The following is a 16,151-nucleotide window of genomic DNA, read 5'->3' as shown; positions in this document are numbered from 1 at the left end:
TTTCGAATTTGAATCTCCCGTTCGTGCTTCGAATATAATACTTTCAATTTCTAAAGAGATTCATTTGGACCTCGTTAAGTCGTAGACGTCTAGATGAAATTTCCCGCAATTCCGATACAAGGTCGATCGTATGAACATATACTATATTCATGGGAGAAGTCTCGGATATAATGAAACTCCTTTTACAAATACTTTTCGCAAATGGCCAATGTGTTAACGTCAAAGGATTTTTCTTTACGAGACTATGCGATCCTTACACAAGAGTACGTATTGTAAATGCTATTTGAAGCGATCAAAACGTTGACGAGATTCATGTCAGACGCGTTCAAGAGCGCCTCAGAGAAGATCCATCAAGAGCAGGCATCTGAAACGGGTTAGTCCGTGTCCTTGGATCGCCGCGATGCTTCGCTTGCGTAACGAGACAAATATTCGTCTTTGCAACGGAAAACACCAACGTCAATGATCCTCTTTTAACGAGGGATCGCGTATTCTTATGAATACTACGATCAAATCATTATTTACAGTAAAAAAAATGTTAAATGTTAATTGGTGGAAAAGACTGACCTCTGGCGGAATATCCGATGTTGCGAAGATCTCGATATAACGTACAGTTTTATATTTAATAAAAACCCGTTTTTATCGTGGATGAGACATCTGGCACGACATAAAATTATTTGCAGTCGAATGTTTTCCTGGAATTTTTCAATATACATTCTAAAGAAGCTTTCGAGTTCTTGTTAAGACCTCGTTATTATAAATCATTATAAAGAACCGAATCTACATGATATGGCAAAGAATGCCACTTAACACGATGGGACGTGACATACACGAGATAATCGCTAACTGATCCCATTCACGGCGATAATGACCAGCATCCTTGCTGATACGTCTTTAACGGTAGCCGAAGAATCGTCAGATGCGTGTTTTCGCACGTAAAGAATTCCGTAGCCTACATTCCGCGAGAAAGAGTTGTCGTGCGGGATAATCCATCTGGTAATCTCGATAATCCCGTAAAGATGAGACATGTGTATAAAAATCGATGACTGTGTAGACCGCTTCTAATACGAAGCAGCAGTTATTGGCCGTGGAGATCGAAGTAGCAATCGATCGTCAATCAGAGAGCTCGATCGTACTTGTCATTCGACTATAGCCATCGGCTTTTTAGTCTTTCGTTTTCCGCGTTATCAGCCGTCGACAGTTCCGTTGGTTGTTGGTATTGCGTGTATTGCGTGTATTAAAATGACGATAGAGACGGTATTATGCGTTCAAGGCAAAAAGTAGCAGAAAATCTCGAGACACGATCGTTCGAATCAGAGTAGTCGACCACCAGCTTTCCTCTTTTTACGATGACTCATCGCTCGTGTGTCTTTTCTGCTCGTTTCACTTTAGCTTCTTTCTCGCGTTCTTCCTCCTCCTCCGCTTCGTTCTTTCTTCGCCTTCCTTCGCCTCCCGCGCCACCCCTTGTGCCTATCGTTCCTTCCTTCCCGCCTTTCTTCCTCCACCCTGTAGGTATCATCCGTCCCTTTTTCTTCGTCGTCTTCGTGTATCGTTCTCCACTTCGTACACCGAACGCGCGTCTACTTGAACGCTGGGTAGGTATTCACTGAAAAGAATGCGAAGAGAAAGAAAATGGCCGCATGAGCAGGACAAAGGCTCTCGAGGAGGCGCTTTGAACGCACGAGTCGAAAGGGTATAGCGGTGCCTCTTCGTCGCGTCGAGCTGTATCGTCGCCGAGAACAAAAAGAACGCGTCGTAAATGTTGCTTCGACGTAGAGAGCCGGATGGTTGTAAAGAAAAAAAGGACGTGGCTGGTCGCGGTTTAGTGCGGCGAAATATCGACGATTCCCTGTCGAAAAAGGAACGTCGCCGCCTCCCTTTCGAACCAACGACTCTAACTATACGTGCACTTTGTACAGGCAAAAAGTGATTTGTTGAAGAAGAGAAGAAGCCTCGAAAGTTCTGCGTAATCGACGATGCTTGTGCGTTACTCGTTTCCTTCAGCTTCACCGACATATTTGCCCGTTAAAGCGTGCGATTTACTGGCGTCAGTGTGTTCTCCAGTCCGGAGAAGAGACTCCAGGTCGGTTGAAATTAAAATTCATTAGAAGTTCCATTATTTCGACTACAGGTAACGTTTCTCCGGTTTCTCCAGACTTAACATCAGATTACTGATATTTAGTGTTAATAAAGCGAAAAGGACAACGCTTGGTTATACACATTCTTTTCTTTTTTCGGTTTAAACAGATGAACGTGAATCCCGAATCAGGTTCACAACGAATTCCGAAACGACGTTCGTCTCATTACCGGGAACGTTTTCACGGATATTTATGGGAGACTGTGTTCCGCGATCAACGGTACGTGCTAATTGTTAAGAGGGCCGTAACCCCGTTGTATGTTCTTTCGTTATTTTCGTTGTAACCTTACGCTGACAGTGTAAGTACCTGTCGTGGCATGCACTCAGGATATAAAGTGTAACGTGCAAAACCTGCCGGTCGTACGACGTGCGGTACGACGGGTTTGCAAATGCGGTGCGGGATCCGAGGCGCCATAATTTAGTCCTCGGGGCAGCAATCGTAAATCCGCGGAATGTCAAATTTTTACACCACGGTAAACCGTTAAGTAGTATCATTCTCATTATCGTTACGTATCCTCTTTTCTTATAACTCAGCGGTTATGAAGCTAGATGATGGAAGACTATGAGACTAAATTAAAATTCATTGGACGAAAACAGTTTGACTGACCAGATTTGGAAGCGAAGATTCTTATGAGTCAGCTTCACTTCGAGGCAAGGAGTCTTAGGACGCTTAATCCTTTTTAGATCCATTCTTTGATCTTGAAAGCGTTCGCCGGATGTCGGCTCAACTTTTTAACTACAAAGAAACGAAACTTGGAGTTAGGCAGATGAATCAAGATAAAACGCAGGATGGCAAGTTTTTTAAAAGGTACGATTCCCGGTGTTAAAATAACAAATTAAAAATTGCGCAATCCACGCTGAAACATGCAACCGATCTAAAATGCCCTAATGATCGTGTTGGCCAGCTTGAGAAACGCTCTCAATCGGCGGCCGGAATCGATCTGGATAATAAGTGGCTTCTAAAAGGGCTACGGCGCGCGGCGCGGCGCCGTGTTCGCGAAAGTGGCTCGAATAAGATCGATACGTAGGCGAATTTCGCCAGATCGAATAATAATCGTCGTCGTTACACTGGCTGGTTCTTCGATTAACCCGGATAACCTCGCTGGGTCCCCAAAGGATCGTGATAATACGATCTCCCGCGCATTTATCTATCGTCAATTCGTGGTGCGGCGTTCGTGGCGAGCACTCCCTCTTGCTCAACGAGCGAACCAGTGATTCACGATTCGTGTTGCACGTTACGATTTCAGACCGATACACATGCAACCGATACACATGCAGAACACTGTTTCTACAGGTACGTCTTACGACACGTTAATCCGCTCTCTAATTACCTACGCTTCCTTCCACATGTCCAGGATGCTTGCCCTTACAGTTTCGTCCGATGACATAGAAATTCTAATCATCATCGATCTGGATGTTATCGACAAAAGAAGACGTTTCGGAGCTGTCAATTTTCTCCACGATGAAGGAATCTCTTTTTTCTGTGCGTAGATGATAATGCCTGGAGCAACACTATTGATGAGTGCTATTATATGAATGCCTCGTTTCCTGCAGTTAGAAACGGTGGTTTACGTTTACAGTTGTGTAACAGTAGGTTTATGTTAGCTAGAATACTGGGTCGTTGCCAGTAACTTCTTACCGACAAATATTTGCATGGTCCACCTGTTGAATTTCAGTTTTAAACCTAGCTGCGAGCTGGAAGTTTCGCTGTCCGTTTGTTCGTATGGCGTGTCCGCCTCTTGCACGCGATGAAAATTTTGCTCACTTGGGAAAAGCTAATTCTGTTCTATGTTAATGTAAATTAGATTGCAACAACTTGAATGTGCAAAAAATTACAGCAATCCAACCAGTAGATGGTTCCTTGTTCCTTCTACTCATCAGAACTTTTTTCCGCAGATTACCATCTACGTAGTGGTTCGCGTAACTTTCTCGAAGAAAAGTGACTACTTACCTAAGAAAGTGTGGAAAATTTATCGAGGTAGATTCGTCTGATTTTTGCAACAGAAGAGATTGGCAAAAGAATAATCTCTACCTGTCGCTAATGGTCAAGGTGTCGATGCGATATAAAGCCAATATGAAAAGGAAATCTTTATAAAAATGTATAAATTGAAACAAGAATTTGCATTATCAAACACTGGCGTCTCGCTTTCCAAAGCAACTATTCAGCCTGATTTTCCGCGTATACATAGGAATACGCATGAAACAGTTGCCAGCCCGAAGCGGTCGATTCATGAACGAAGCCAGGAGTCGTTACAATTATTGCGCAGTGTAACGTGTCGGTCCGACGTGCAGAAAGCGTTCAAAGTTTAAACGCACCGCGGGGGAGTGACTCAGAGGCAAGCTATCTCATAGAGCAGCTAGACATGCCTGTTCGTTGCCCGGCAATTACGATTTGTGAGGGTCGAGCGCGTTCACACGGGAGGGGTTGCTTGCGAAATAATAAACGTTAGTTCCTTTATCGATTCCGAGCACGATAGCGCTATTGGAAGAGATCCAAGAATAGTCGTGAAACCATTGACATTGCCGTTCACTTGCTCGCTTTTATTACGTCGCATTTCGTAGATCGAAGAATCCTGTCATCCCCGATCGTCTTTTCATTTATAATACTTGCGTACATACATTGTATAAAGAGCTTAAATGGTTGAATAAATACGAATTCAGAAGTACGAAAGGTCATTGTACTCGGTGCACAAGACGCGTTTATTTACCTTTATCCAAACACACTCCATCTTTCACGGCTTATTTAAGTAACAAGTTCACTGCATTCGTTCCACGGATTATTCTCCTGTCCCGGCAGGGTACTTCTGTCGGGCAGCGGTTGAAGCTGTCGAGCAAAGGACATTGTTACGGTGACGCATAGTTTGCACGGTGTAATCGTCCGCGCACCTGCAAGGCTCACGAAAACCGTCTCTGAATGGTACACGGTTAAAAAGCGGTTTTCTGCTCTTTCTGTCGTTCGATTCTTCTTGACTTTCCGACGCGCGGTGTAGGGTCATCAGTGTCGACCACGAAACAGGCGGACCAGTATGAATGAACGTCAGGAACCGAGGGCCCTTTTTAAGGGTGCTCACGTGCCAGTCACGTGAGGTGGGCACGCCCATTGTCTCGCAGAGAATGCACGCTTGTATGCATATGCTGCAAACAGGCGCATAGTGACACGCACAGAGGATAACACGTTGCACACATGCGCGATATATTTGTGAGGTACGCGTATTTACGTGTGTCTGGCGGCGCGGCGGCACAACGTAGGTTACGAGAACGGTGGCTGAATATTAAAGAAGGGAAGAAGTAAAAGGCGATAGGATGTGGCGCGAGGTAGAGACACAGCGGAAGTGCCGTGACACCGGCGCTAATCGCGAAAGAGAACTATTTCGTCGTAAGCGGTTCCCTTTTCAGTCGACGATCGAACAAACGCGTGGCTCGACGTTCGATGTTCGATGTTTCAAGCATGTCGCCGTGCTTCAAGGCAGAATTCATGATACGCAAGGGCTGCACGTTCACGTATTAAAAATTCAAGAGTTAATGGCGTCGACGAGGTTCGCGTTGCCTCCTACATCCCGAAACATTTGGCATTTTTTATGCGCCGTCTACCAGCTCTCCGAGCAGTTCTCCATATTTCTTTTCACCCTTCGCCGTTATATACGTTCTTCTGCCGTTTCGTTCTCGCGCGTATCTGGAATTTAAAGAGGGAATTATTGGAGGCATTCGAAGAATTATCGCGGTTTGTAGCGTTTCGTGTCACGTTTCGCGATATTCCTTTAATTTTTCCACGCCCGATCGAGCACGGAATCGTTCAACGACTCTGAAAATTTATCGCCAATCTCTTTGCCCCTTCCTTTTTTTCCTTTACGTTCGTCTCGCGAAACATATCATTAGCAGTCGGAAATGTTCGCATTTTAACGTCACTTACGCTGCGGGATACACGCGGTATTAACGTCAGACGTAAGGAAACAGAGAAAAAACATCGATGCTGTAACGAGAATCGAGATAGCCATTGCGAAAGTCAATAACGGGTGCATTTTTATCTGTCCTAATTGTATCGGCGATTAGGTCTCGTTAACGAGAGTGCCTTGAAAACGTTTTATCGGCTGATAAATCAAACGGCCCGGATGTGTAATGTATAGGGATGGTAATACAGTCGCGTAATGTGCAGCAGCGAATAGGAAGTCGAGTTGGCCAGCATTGAAGTGAAAACAAACGAATGTAAACAGGAGAGGGCACGTGTGGAGCGAGGGCATCGAGCCTTCCGCTTGTTTAGCTCTGTTTGTTTTGGCTGCGCCGTGAGACACGCTGATTCGTTTTAACTCTTTCCTCCATTACGACCGGCTCGCGTTATATTGCTTTTTAAACGCCCGTTTTTTTCCATTTCTCCTTCGACTCCCTCCAAACCATTTGCGTCACCGGTTTACGATGTCACGGCGGGGAACAAAGATCGTTTCTTAAGAAATTAACCTTTCTGTTAAGCGTCGCATACGATTTATAAAAACGACGTTCGCCCTGAAAACGTTATTCGCGGAATAACGTAAAGAAATAAAGGAAAAAGTTAATTTAAAATCGCTGTGTTCCTTGAATTAATAGCTGAATTATACGGTATAGTAATTAAATGGTAAAGAGTCTGAGTTGTTTACCGCCTATATGCCTCGGCAGATGTCAGTATTACCTTGAATGGTTTCTTCTTTGTTTCTTCATTTTTGCGTGACAAACAGCTGTTAGTGGTGTCTTTATGGCGTGTTACCAACCATGGTGCCTGGCATCTTCTTCGAAATGGATTGATAACTCACATATTCCTTAAACATGAATTTATAAATCAATACAGATATTAAGGCAAATTACATACAAGTTACAAGTTATAGTATCGATTTATTGATTAAATCGTGCCACACTTGTCCTTATAATACTGCCAAACTATGATATTTCAAATATTTAATAGATTTAATTGACATTTAATACATTAAATTGAAGTGTTTATGGGTTAAGATGGATTAATATTAAGCAACATAAAATAAAAGTATAAATAAAAGCACCATGATACCAGAGTTCAGCGAACTCGAGATTTCAGGGACATAGACCTCAGGAGCACACCCTCTATTTCCATTAAACGTGGTGTCGGGTGGTTAAAGACACGCCTAAAGTTGCGCTGAAACGCGATTCAGGTATATATCGTTCCGTAGTTCCGGCGTTCCGGACGTTCCGTTTCATCGTTCCACGGTTCGAGCGCGAGAGTAGGTAGTTGCGTGTGTCGTGTCAGTTATATCTCGGCAGCGAGAGCCGTCAGGCATACGGGTGTTTTGACGCGCGTCGTTCGTTCAAAGTCCTCGTGCATCCTGCTGTATCAATACCAACAAAAACTTTCGACGGAATCTCAGTGATCGCAGGCGTCCTAATTGTCGAGCGTTGCCATCGTAGTCTTGTGTGATTTTCCTTTGGAGTAACTTCTCGTACAGAGCGTAGTCTCGAGAGTGTTTATATCCTTCGAGGACGACAGAAAGTCTCATTGGTTCGTCGATTAAATCATGACAGTCGCTTCCTTGTATTCTGGTCTGACGACATTTCTCGTGACACTGCGTGCAACTGATTCATTTCCGCCCGTGTACAGGCGTGCATCTTCCCTACAAAAACGAAGGATTTCAAGGTTAAGTTTATCCCCTGACACGTGATTATATATATGTGTTGAATCGGATGCCGTACCGTGGTTTCGTATAAATCAACGTATACGCGCAGCGGCGATTTCGATCGACCGAGTGAACACTGGCTTTGATGTTTATCGATTATACCGTGCGCGTCGATAGTATTGGTGGCGTGCATGGCCGGACGCAATTACAATCGGGACATTATAATGAATTATGCAAGAGATCGAATTGCGCCGATCCGAAGATTATCAGCTTTCGCTGTTCTGTATTTTTCTGTTAATGCATGGATCGCGTTCATTCATTTTTCGTGACGACTGGAGAAAACGCGAGTTCTTTGTATACTGAAAATTATTGTAAAATGAATGTAATATCAGATACAGGAATAGAGAGGTGTTTTATAAAAACGTGTTACGAGGTCAAATCTTGGTTATGTTTTTCTCTATCAGAAAATAGTGAAATCTTGGGAACGTTTGAGTAGAAAATACATACTGTTCCTTTAGAAGTGAATGGTGATTTATCCAGCCGCTCATTATCGGAATGGCATGAAGTTCGTCGCATCAATTTGTACGCGAGATGTGTTGCTTCCTCTTGTAACGTACGCGAGACACGTTTCGTTATTTTTCTGCTCGACGATTCTCTCCTCCCTTTTCTTCGCCGTGCTAATACGAGAACCTTGTACAAAGTGAGTATCATTTGTTAAGGTTAAACGGTCGCGGGGTTGTTTCACGCGGGAAAAGTGGCGCCATAGACGAACCACTTTCGAATTCGATATCGACTTTTTACCGCGCAATCGCGTTCCCGCCATTATCCCACGACCGATTCGAGATCGAGATGCGGAGTAATTTCGATAATCGAACGATCGTATCATGGACGGACGTTTGCGAATCCGGACGCTGATGATGTTAATCTTTGAAATTTTTACGTGAAACAGTGACAAAGTGTGAAAGGTGACGGAATAACCTCGAAGATAACCTTACGAGCGAATCGAAAGTTGGATAATCGTCATGGCTTACGTGCTCTGGCGGGTCTTTATGAAGAAGTACTCGAAGGTGCGGCTGGGGCTCAGGAATCTGCCTGTAAGTGTTGCACGCTTTGTACTTCGTAATTTGGCGCCGTACGCGCGTAGTTTAGTTTACGCGCGGGCGTGTGGTTTTCACGATGCAAATGATTTGTCCGAACGGAGCAAAACCGCCGTTTGGGATGGGTTTCCATCGACAGCACCGGCGAGAAATAAACGTACGAACGTTGCATCGTAATTCTCAAGGTCAGGATTTTATGACCGAACTTAGCCGCGCTTCGCGTCAAACGGCCGCTGTAATTGCGGTAGCCATTGAATACGTTATGCAACGAGCCGACCGGAAACCGTACTTGGTATGAAAATTACCACCTACCGGCGGCATCGATCTTTTTTTTCTCCTCGTAACTCTTTCGACCGAAAGCATAGAATACTTCCAACGAAGTTATACATATAAGGGTTTACGTTCGGAACCATTAATGAGACGTAAATTCGTTGCATGGTTGTTGAAGTTTAATAAAAGAAAAGGAACTCAATATAGAATGTTTCAATTTCATAGCCGCTAGATATTTCTATCGAAATACTGTCCGAAATAATTCAATTTTCCCTCGATTTTCGATTAGCTGAATCACTGGTTGCGCGCGCATTGTATCGCGAGAGGTCGTTCCACGTTCGAACGTTTTACCAGAACGAAGGTGCAATTATTAGACGTTGCAACTGTAGCTAATGCGAACACGGTAATTGGATAATTGCCGTAGGAGCCGGCGTAGCAGTTCTAATTTCTTTCTGTACCGTTTCGTGCCGGCCGCGTTGTCGATTTCCATCGATATATCATTATTGTTATTATTTATTTATGGCCTGTAAGTCCTATAATATAGATTGTATATTACAAGATGAATATCGTTATCTCGATCATCATCATGATCGATCGGATGCGTGCACGGTTCATTGGTCCATTGATTTTTCATCGAAGCAGGATTCGTTCGCCGTTCTCAGCGTGACGTGGACTGGATCTTCCCTTTCTACGCTTTTTTCCTTCGTGTCTGCTTAATTATCGATACTTGTTGATTAATCGATAAACAATACGACCGCGTCTAATTTGTCGACAGATCTTTTTATTAAATTTTATCGCTGAACGGGTTAGCAATGAACATGGCAGATCCAGCAAGATGTGTTAATCAATCAGGAAAAAGACGGCTGGTCTGTGTACCGTACCTATAGGCACGCCCTGTTAATAAATTTCGTACAGCGGAAGGGAAACACGTTTGGGTTGGGGGTGCGCGCAATTTACGACTTGTCGGATTGGATTACTTTGATGCGTAAGCACGGAGATCCACCGCACGGTTATGCAAACGATTGTTATACCCTGATGTAACGGGGTTTCGCATCGAGCGTTAAGTCTTGGTGGAATAAGTATGTAGATATTCCGATTATACAGTCAGTCGTATATTTCGATTCCCGTCGTTGTAATGGATTTTAAGCAACTTCTTAAACATTAAAATTGAAATGCGTTTGGGTGAACGAGTAGGCACTAGAGTGAAATGGGAGTACTTTAATTCTTCGATAATTCTGAGACACCATGGTCAAAAGTTTAAATCTCTGAAATTACGTTATAATTGTGGATCTAATTGAAAATCGTTGAGATGCTTCAAGCGAAATAATGCTAATATCTATCGCTAGAATCTTCGTGCAGAGTGAATTGGATTAATATCATTAGCAAAGTTTTACACAATAATACGTATTAAGTTTAAATGAAGATCAAATTATAACTCAGGCTCACCACCAGGGAGACGCATTATCACTTTTGTACGCGCTGGGTACAGCAGTGGCCTGAATGGAAAGTTCAACGTGTATCCATTATTAGATTCACATGGCACTGAATGTGTCAAGGGTTAAAATTAGAAACCCGATAATATCGTTTCTAATATTAACAACTCTGCAATTCATCCGATTTATTTCTACGTCAATCTTCACCCCCTGCTCCACACGAAGAATCCAGCGAATCCAAATCCGACTCTTCCGAATCGTCGCAAGAACTCATCGCGTCTCGAGAATAGCGTCGACTCGCAGTCAGTCTGTTTCCTAGAACTCGATCCGCGGCTCTCGTATTGTAATTATCGAGAGGGAAAGAGAAAAAAAGGGACGGCGCTTTTGCAAAGTCCCGGGTCGGTGGCTCGAGAGAAGGGGGGCGGAGGGGAGGGTCAGCATCTTAATAAATTAAACGGATCGGTCCGCTGGAGGAGGTGGGAGGTTCGCGAGTACAGCTAGGGTAGACGAATGGAAGAGTAGCAACGTGTAGAGACGAAGATCGGTTCAAGAGGAAAGAAAGGAGCGGTAGGCGGTCGGAAACGGGGGGGTTAGGGTGCACTAGGGGGTGTCGAGGGGCGGACGGGGTGCAATTCAGTTTGCGGTCGCCGAGTCAGGTTACGTTAGGTTAGTCCAGCGGTTGGTCCCCGTGACCGTGAACCGCGGCTGACCTGCGACACAAACACACAGAGTCTCTCTTTCTCTCTTCCCTCCCACCTTCCATAAATCTACCTGCACTACATCGCGTCTCGTTCCACAGCCTGGCGAACCGCTCCGTTCACCTCTCTTTTCTTCTCTCTCGCCTTGCATTGTGCGCTCTTCGGGATCTCAGAGTGATAAATACAGCCGACCACCCCTCTCCCATCCCTATATCTCGTTATCTGTCCTCGTCTGGCCCTCGAACAACTCGCGAAACCGGCGTGAACCGTTTCCCCGTTTTATCGTGCTTACCAGCAACTCCGGAGCGGGACATCGTCTCGTGGGCGTGTTGATCTATTTCGATTTTCGCCGTCGTACGTTTTAAGCTTTTTCTCGAGGACGATCGCCCTCTATTGTCATTATCGTTCTTGACAATTGCGTGGAATATCGAGGATGTAAGAGAGAGAGAGAGAGAGAGAGAGAGAGAGAGAGAGAGAGAGCACAGTGGCTCTTCATGTATCTGAACCTGTCGGGGGAGAAACAATTTATGCGACTGGAGTTCATATGATGGGAGTTGGCCAATTTTCTCCATTACCTATCATCCTTCGTTCGCATAATAGGAATTCGCAATCAGATAATCGAGCATTAACTAAAATTTCGTACCAATAGATACAACTTTACAATAGATAGCATGTATGCGTATACGAGGATTTAAAAGCTCTTTGTAGGTACGCGTTCGAGAATTGCTTGAATTACACATATTTCCATACGTGTATAAAATAGAAACTCTTTCTCTCGGAGCGAGGAAGAGTTTCAAAGAAAGTTAATAAATTCTTAAAGACTTTTACTCGCGTTGATCGGTCTCGGAGGCTGATGGAAACGACGTTGAAAATCGTTGCGATTCAAAGGCAGTTTTATCTGAAACTCGTTAACGCAGCATTTTCTCCCGTTACTCGCGCTATCGCAATGTTTTGCACATCTCGTATCGTGGTTCGCAGTCACGACCGCGGATCGGAACAAGAAACAAGAAGAAAAGGAGGAGACTTTGGTGGCGTCGGTAATCAAATCGTTGTTTTCTTTCCTAGCAGTGTTAATTTAATTTGCTTCGTTCGTATCGGCTCTTGCCCACGCTCTTCAACTTCTTCGTTTTATCGGAAATAATTTGTTCCATTATCGAACGGCGTACTTGAATCGAAAGTGGAAACACCGAGAAGAATGTTTGCTTTGAACGAATGTAGGCGGACAGATTGATCGATGACTCTTTAATCGCTATTGTTAACGTTCATGGCCGTTGCAAATCGGATCAGCCATGTGAGATACGATGTTGCAGTTGAACGAACGAGCTTCTCTCCGTTCTCTCCCTAATATTATACTTGTTTCCAGTTATATAAGGTGTTATAAAAATAGACTGAAAGACTTTGTTTGGAGATTTATAGTATGTTTCGAGAAAAATATTTGCTCGATTTTAGGATCTCCGTTTAACGAACATATTTTACTCCTCTTGGCGATAGCTATAGGTTTACGAAGATCTAGATCATTTTCTTTAAACAACATCCGTTACATTCTCTTAATTCGGTTAAAACGCTATCACGTACATCCTCTTCCGCGTGGATCTTATTGTGTTACGTTCGAGGCGCTCATTCATCGTCCCTGAAATTAAATAGAAACGAAACGAGCTACGTTTCATCGTACGATACTGTTTTCTTCTCGAAAGACTCTCATACTATATGAAGCAAGATCGATGATATCATTGTTCGTTCTTGGCGTATATGCTTAGGTTACACGGTCGCTGCTCGCGGATCGTCAGAAAAACGTTTGTCCCCGGTTTAATCGCACGAACCCCTTGTTTAATATGTATTAACGTACATATTTCTTACGAAACCTCTTTGCCACGACTGAAGAAGCTAATTTTCACTCGACAGCGATTCCTGTCGGAACTATGACGCCGTGATTTCGAAGCCACGTTGGCAAGCCTACGTTTATGTACATTGACACGGATTTATTACTCGGCACATATTTGACGTTGTTCTAACGCGACGCCCTAAAACTTCGTGTGTCTACAAATTTTCTGAAAACATACACATGTATCTTAACTTTACGACTGAACGCTTCGCTTCGGTCAACATTACCGACTTTACTTAGTTACTTACGTTCATCGTCTTGGAAACGGCAGAAAATTTTCATAGATTCTCGCCACATTATCTTGGGCTAGTTATTGGTTCGAATCGTGACACCTTCGAAACTGCTGATTTCGTGTAGAATATGAGTAATATACAGGTTTCGCCAGAGCTTTTGTTTTTACAAAACGATGTTAGCATTTTCTATGAATACGACAGAAATGTAGAAATAATATAAAATAAATAATATAATAAATTAGCTTATGGCAGTGAGTCATTTCTTTCTCGAGAATTGAATATTAATCGCATATTTATGTAACAAAATTAAGGAATCAATAAAACCTGCAGTTGATCCGCGAGGCTTCTGAGAAGTTCGAACATCGTTCTCGTCAAACAGTCGAGTCGAAGAGTTTGATCTGGCAACGAAGTGATTATATAGAGCGAGGAACGTATTTCGCGCGCGTTTCGTATTTTCACGTGACCTACATAAGTGATTATGATTAACCGAGAAAAATAGCGGGTCGACATTCCGCCTTGGCTGGAGAGTACGGCACCTGGACGCGGTTAGCGTCGTGCAGGGATGCGCCTGCCACAATGCACCGTGTGCAATTTCACTTACTTTCGCCGCTAATTAATCGAGCGCACTTCTAGACTGCCGACTTGCCCCGTTCGTGAGGATCAGAGAAAGGTACTATGCAAATTCCATCGAAAAAACGAAACACGTGCCCTTCCCCTACCCCTTCTACAGTTCTTTTATCGCGAGCCGCTTCGTTGCTTCACGCTTTGTTGCTTCTATTAAATATCGTCATTGTACCGCCAGACGACGCTTCGTTCGTCTGACGCGACATCCAGGTGAGCTCGTAAAACCAGAAAAAGTCAAGTACCACGAATTTTGATGAATCGTTGAATTTTCGTTTCTACCAGGTTATTATTTCGCGAATAGGAAGTATGATGTTTATCGCGTCGGAAGAATTTTGAAGCTTAGGGAGACTCGAGGCAAGAAATAAAACTTCTACTACTATCTACTATCCACCAGATTTCGGATCGTTGTTCTTTGTATCCTTAATTGGTATGGTTCAATAGAAATACGTTGCCACAATTATATATAATTGAAAATGTTGAAGTGGGTCTCACTTCTAGGAAAACTCTACGTCTTCTCTAGTGTTTAGTTTTTGGCACAACGATTCTCTTTACAGCGGCTACTTTGGTCTCTGTTATAGTACCGCGGTAAGATCGCCAACGTACAGACAATGTCGACGATAAAGCGCAAATGTCGACAAGCCGAAAGGGTTGGAAAACTTCGATAAGCCTAACTGCCATCAATATATTTCGGCCGTTGATGTTCAGTTAGCCACCGGAAGTAAAGAGTAAAGAGTCGTTAATCGAAAGTTGTTATATTACACTACTGCATTAAGTTCAAGTTAAATAATCATCTCTTTCTGTTTAATCCACTGTATCATATCCATCTATCGATAAATTATTATATAGGATAGAAGCCACTGGAAATCTTAATTTTTAACATTTCTGATAAAGGAATCCTATGATACATTCATCCACGCGTTTGCTCTCTCTATTCCGAGATACATAGAACCTCAACAGAAAATTATCGAGACATTTAGCATCGTGCGTTATTTGAGTTAAGGGTTAACTATAGTTGTATAGCGATGTATAATATGTGTAGTTATATTATACAATATAGTTGAGTTAACGGTTACATTTTTAGTCAAATTCAAGGATGTCGCGATAAAAAGCACATAATTAGTATTATATATATATATATAGTATTCGCGGTTAAGCTTATAAAAGACATCTGAAAGGTAATCTAGTCTCTTCAATGAGCTGTATTAAAATGTAAGGACACGGTTACCCTATATATCTCGCTATTACAATGTCTTTAGTCGTCCGACAAAGTTGGCTACAGCGCTTGCGAAATACCGGAAACGTTTTCCTTAACGAGCATCGACTGCAACAGCTCTCGGCTATCAAGATCCAGAAAACCTCGTACGTTGACGTATCGCGGAAAGAATTCGTACTTTTTCTTACAATCTCTCCACACCATCAATGTGTCTAACCGCGCTCTCAAATCGAATCAAATTATTCAACACGAAGGACGCGACAAATGATCTATGGAGCAACGTCATCAACCTGATTATACTTGGCAAATGTAATAACGTAATGGGGACGTGCGTAAGGCGAACATTGTTGAGTTTCAACGACTTAATTTAGTAAGACAGACGAAATGGAATGAACAGTTTTGAGACGCTTAGAAATCACGCTGACCAACTCCGCAAATTAAATCGCATAGACGAACGACAATTACAAACATTGTTTCTAAAAATTTGTCTTAGAATTTACGGTTATTTACGCTTTCTCTATTTCTGGTAAATAATTTTATGAAAATGAGATTTTTTTTTTGAGGTATTGAATACTATTGTAAAATTGCTAAACTGAATAAAAAGCGAAGTTGATTAATTTGCCTTTTCGACGATTCAATTGTCACGCTTCGTATAAAATATGTGTCCTAATACTTACGAAGTATACGTAGGAAATCCAGTATTCGATAAGAATCTAGAGTGTCGCGGGCTTTGTTCGCGTCTCGGGAGAAACCTAGTTCTCTCTCTATCCTCGTGCATACACAGGAACATCCGGCGTCGACTGGCAAAAACTTTAATCACAATTAAGACAATTTCACGGCAGGAATGGGCATTGTGTCGAGAGAATCTGTACCGTCGCGAGCCGGCCCACTCCGGTTCTCTCGTGTCGGCGTGAGGTGAACGCTCGTGAGTCTCGAGGGATAGAAAGAGCGTCGT

At 43.2% G+C, this 16,151-nt stretch overlaps 1 protein-coding gene and 2 long non-coding RNA genes across 5 annotated transcripts in view; 1 reads left to right on the top strand and 2 right to left on the bottom strand.

Moving 5' to 3' along the window:
• Positions 1-834: 834 nt before the first annotated feature.
• Positions 835-3,960, bottom strand: LOC122568868. Its single transcript, XR_006317226.1, has 3 exons — positions 3,774-3,960; positions 3,466-3,682; positions 835-2,870 (listed from the first exon to the last, which is right to left on the bottom strand). It is a non-coding gene; the product is annotated as an uncharacterized LOC122568868 (long non-coding RNA).
• A 528-nt stretch (positions 3,961-4,488) lies between these two features.
• Positions 4,489-7,291, bottom strand: LOC122569843. Its single transcript, XR_006317592.1, has 3 exons — positions 7,159-7,291; positions 6,795-6,921; positions 4,489-5,807 (listed from the first exon to the last, which is right to left on the bottom strand). It is a non-coding gene; the product is annotated as an uncharacterized LOC122569843 (long non-coding RNA).
• A 1,327-nt stretch (positions 7,292-8,618) lies between these two features.
• The window catches only part of LOC122569842, a 300,923-nt gene continuing 293,390 nt past the window's right edge, over positions 8,619-16,151 (top strand). For all 3 annotated transcript variants that reach the window (XM_043731473.1, XM_043731472.1, XM_043731471.1), the window contains exon 1: positions 8,619-8,840. In XM_043731473.1, coding sequence (XP_043587408.1) covers positions 8,769-8,840 — 72 coding nt within the window. In that variant the 5' untranslated portion in view covers positions 8,619-8,768. The remainder of the gene's footprint in view (positions 8,841-16,151) is intronic.

Source organism: Bombus pyrosoma, linkage group LG7, assembly GCF_014825855.1.
Source record: "Bombus pyrosoma isolate SC7728 linkage group LG7, ASM1482585v1, whole genome shotgun sequence".
Taxonomy (NCBI): Eukaryota; Metazoa; Arthropoda; class Insecta; order Hymenoptera; family Apidae; genus Bombus; species Bombus pyrosoma.
This window is presented reverse-complemented; position numbering and strand designations above follow the sequence as displayed.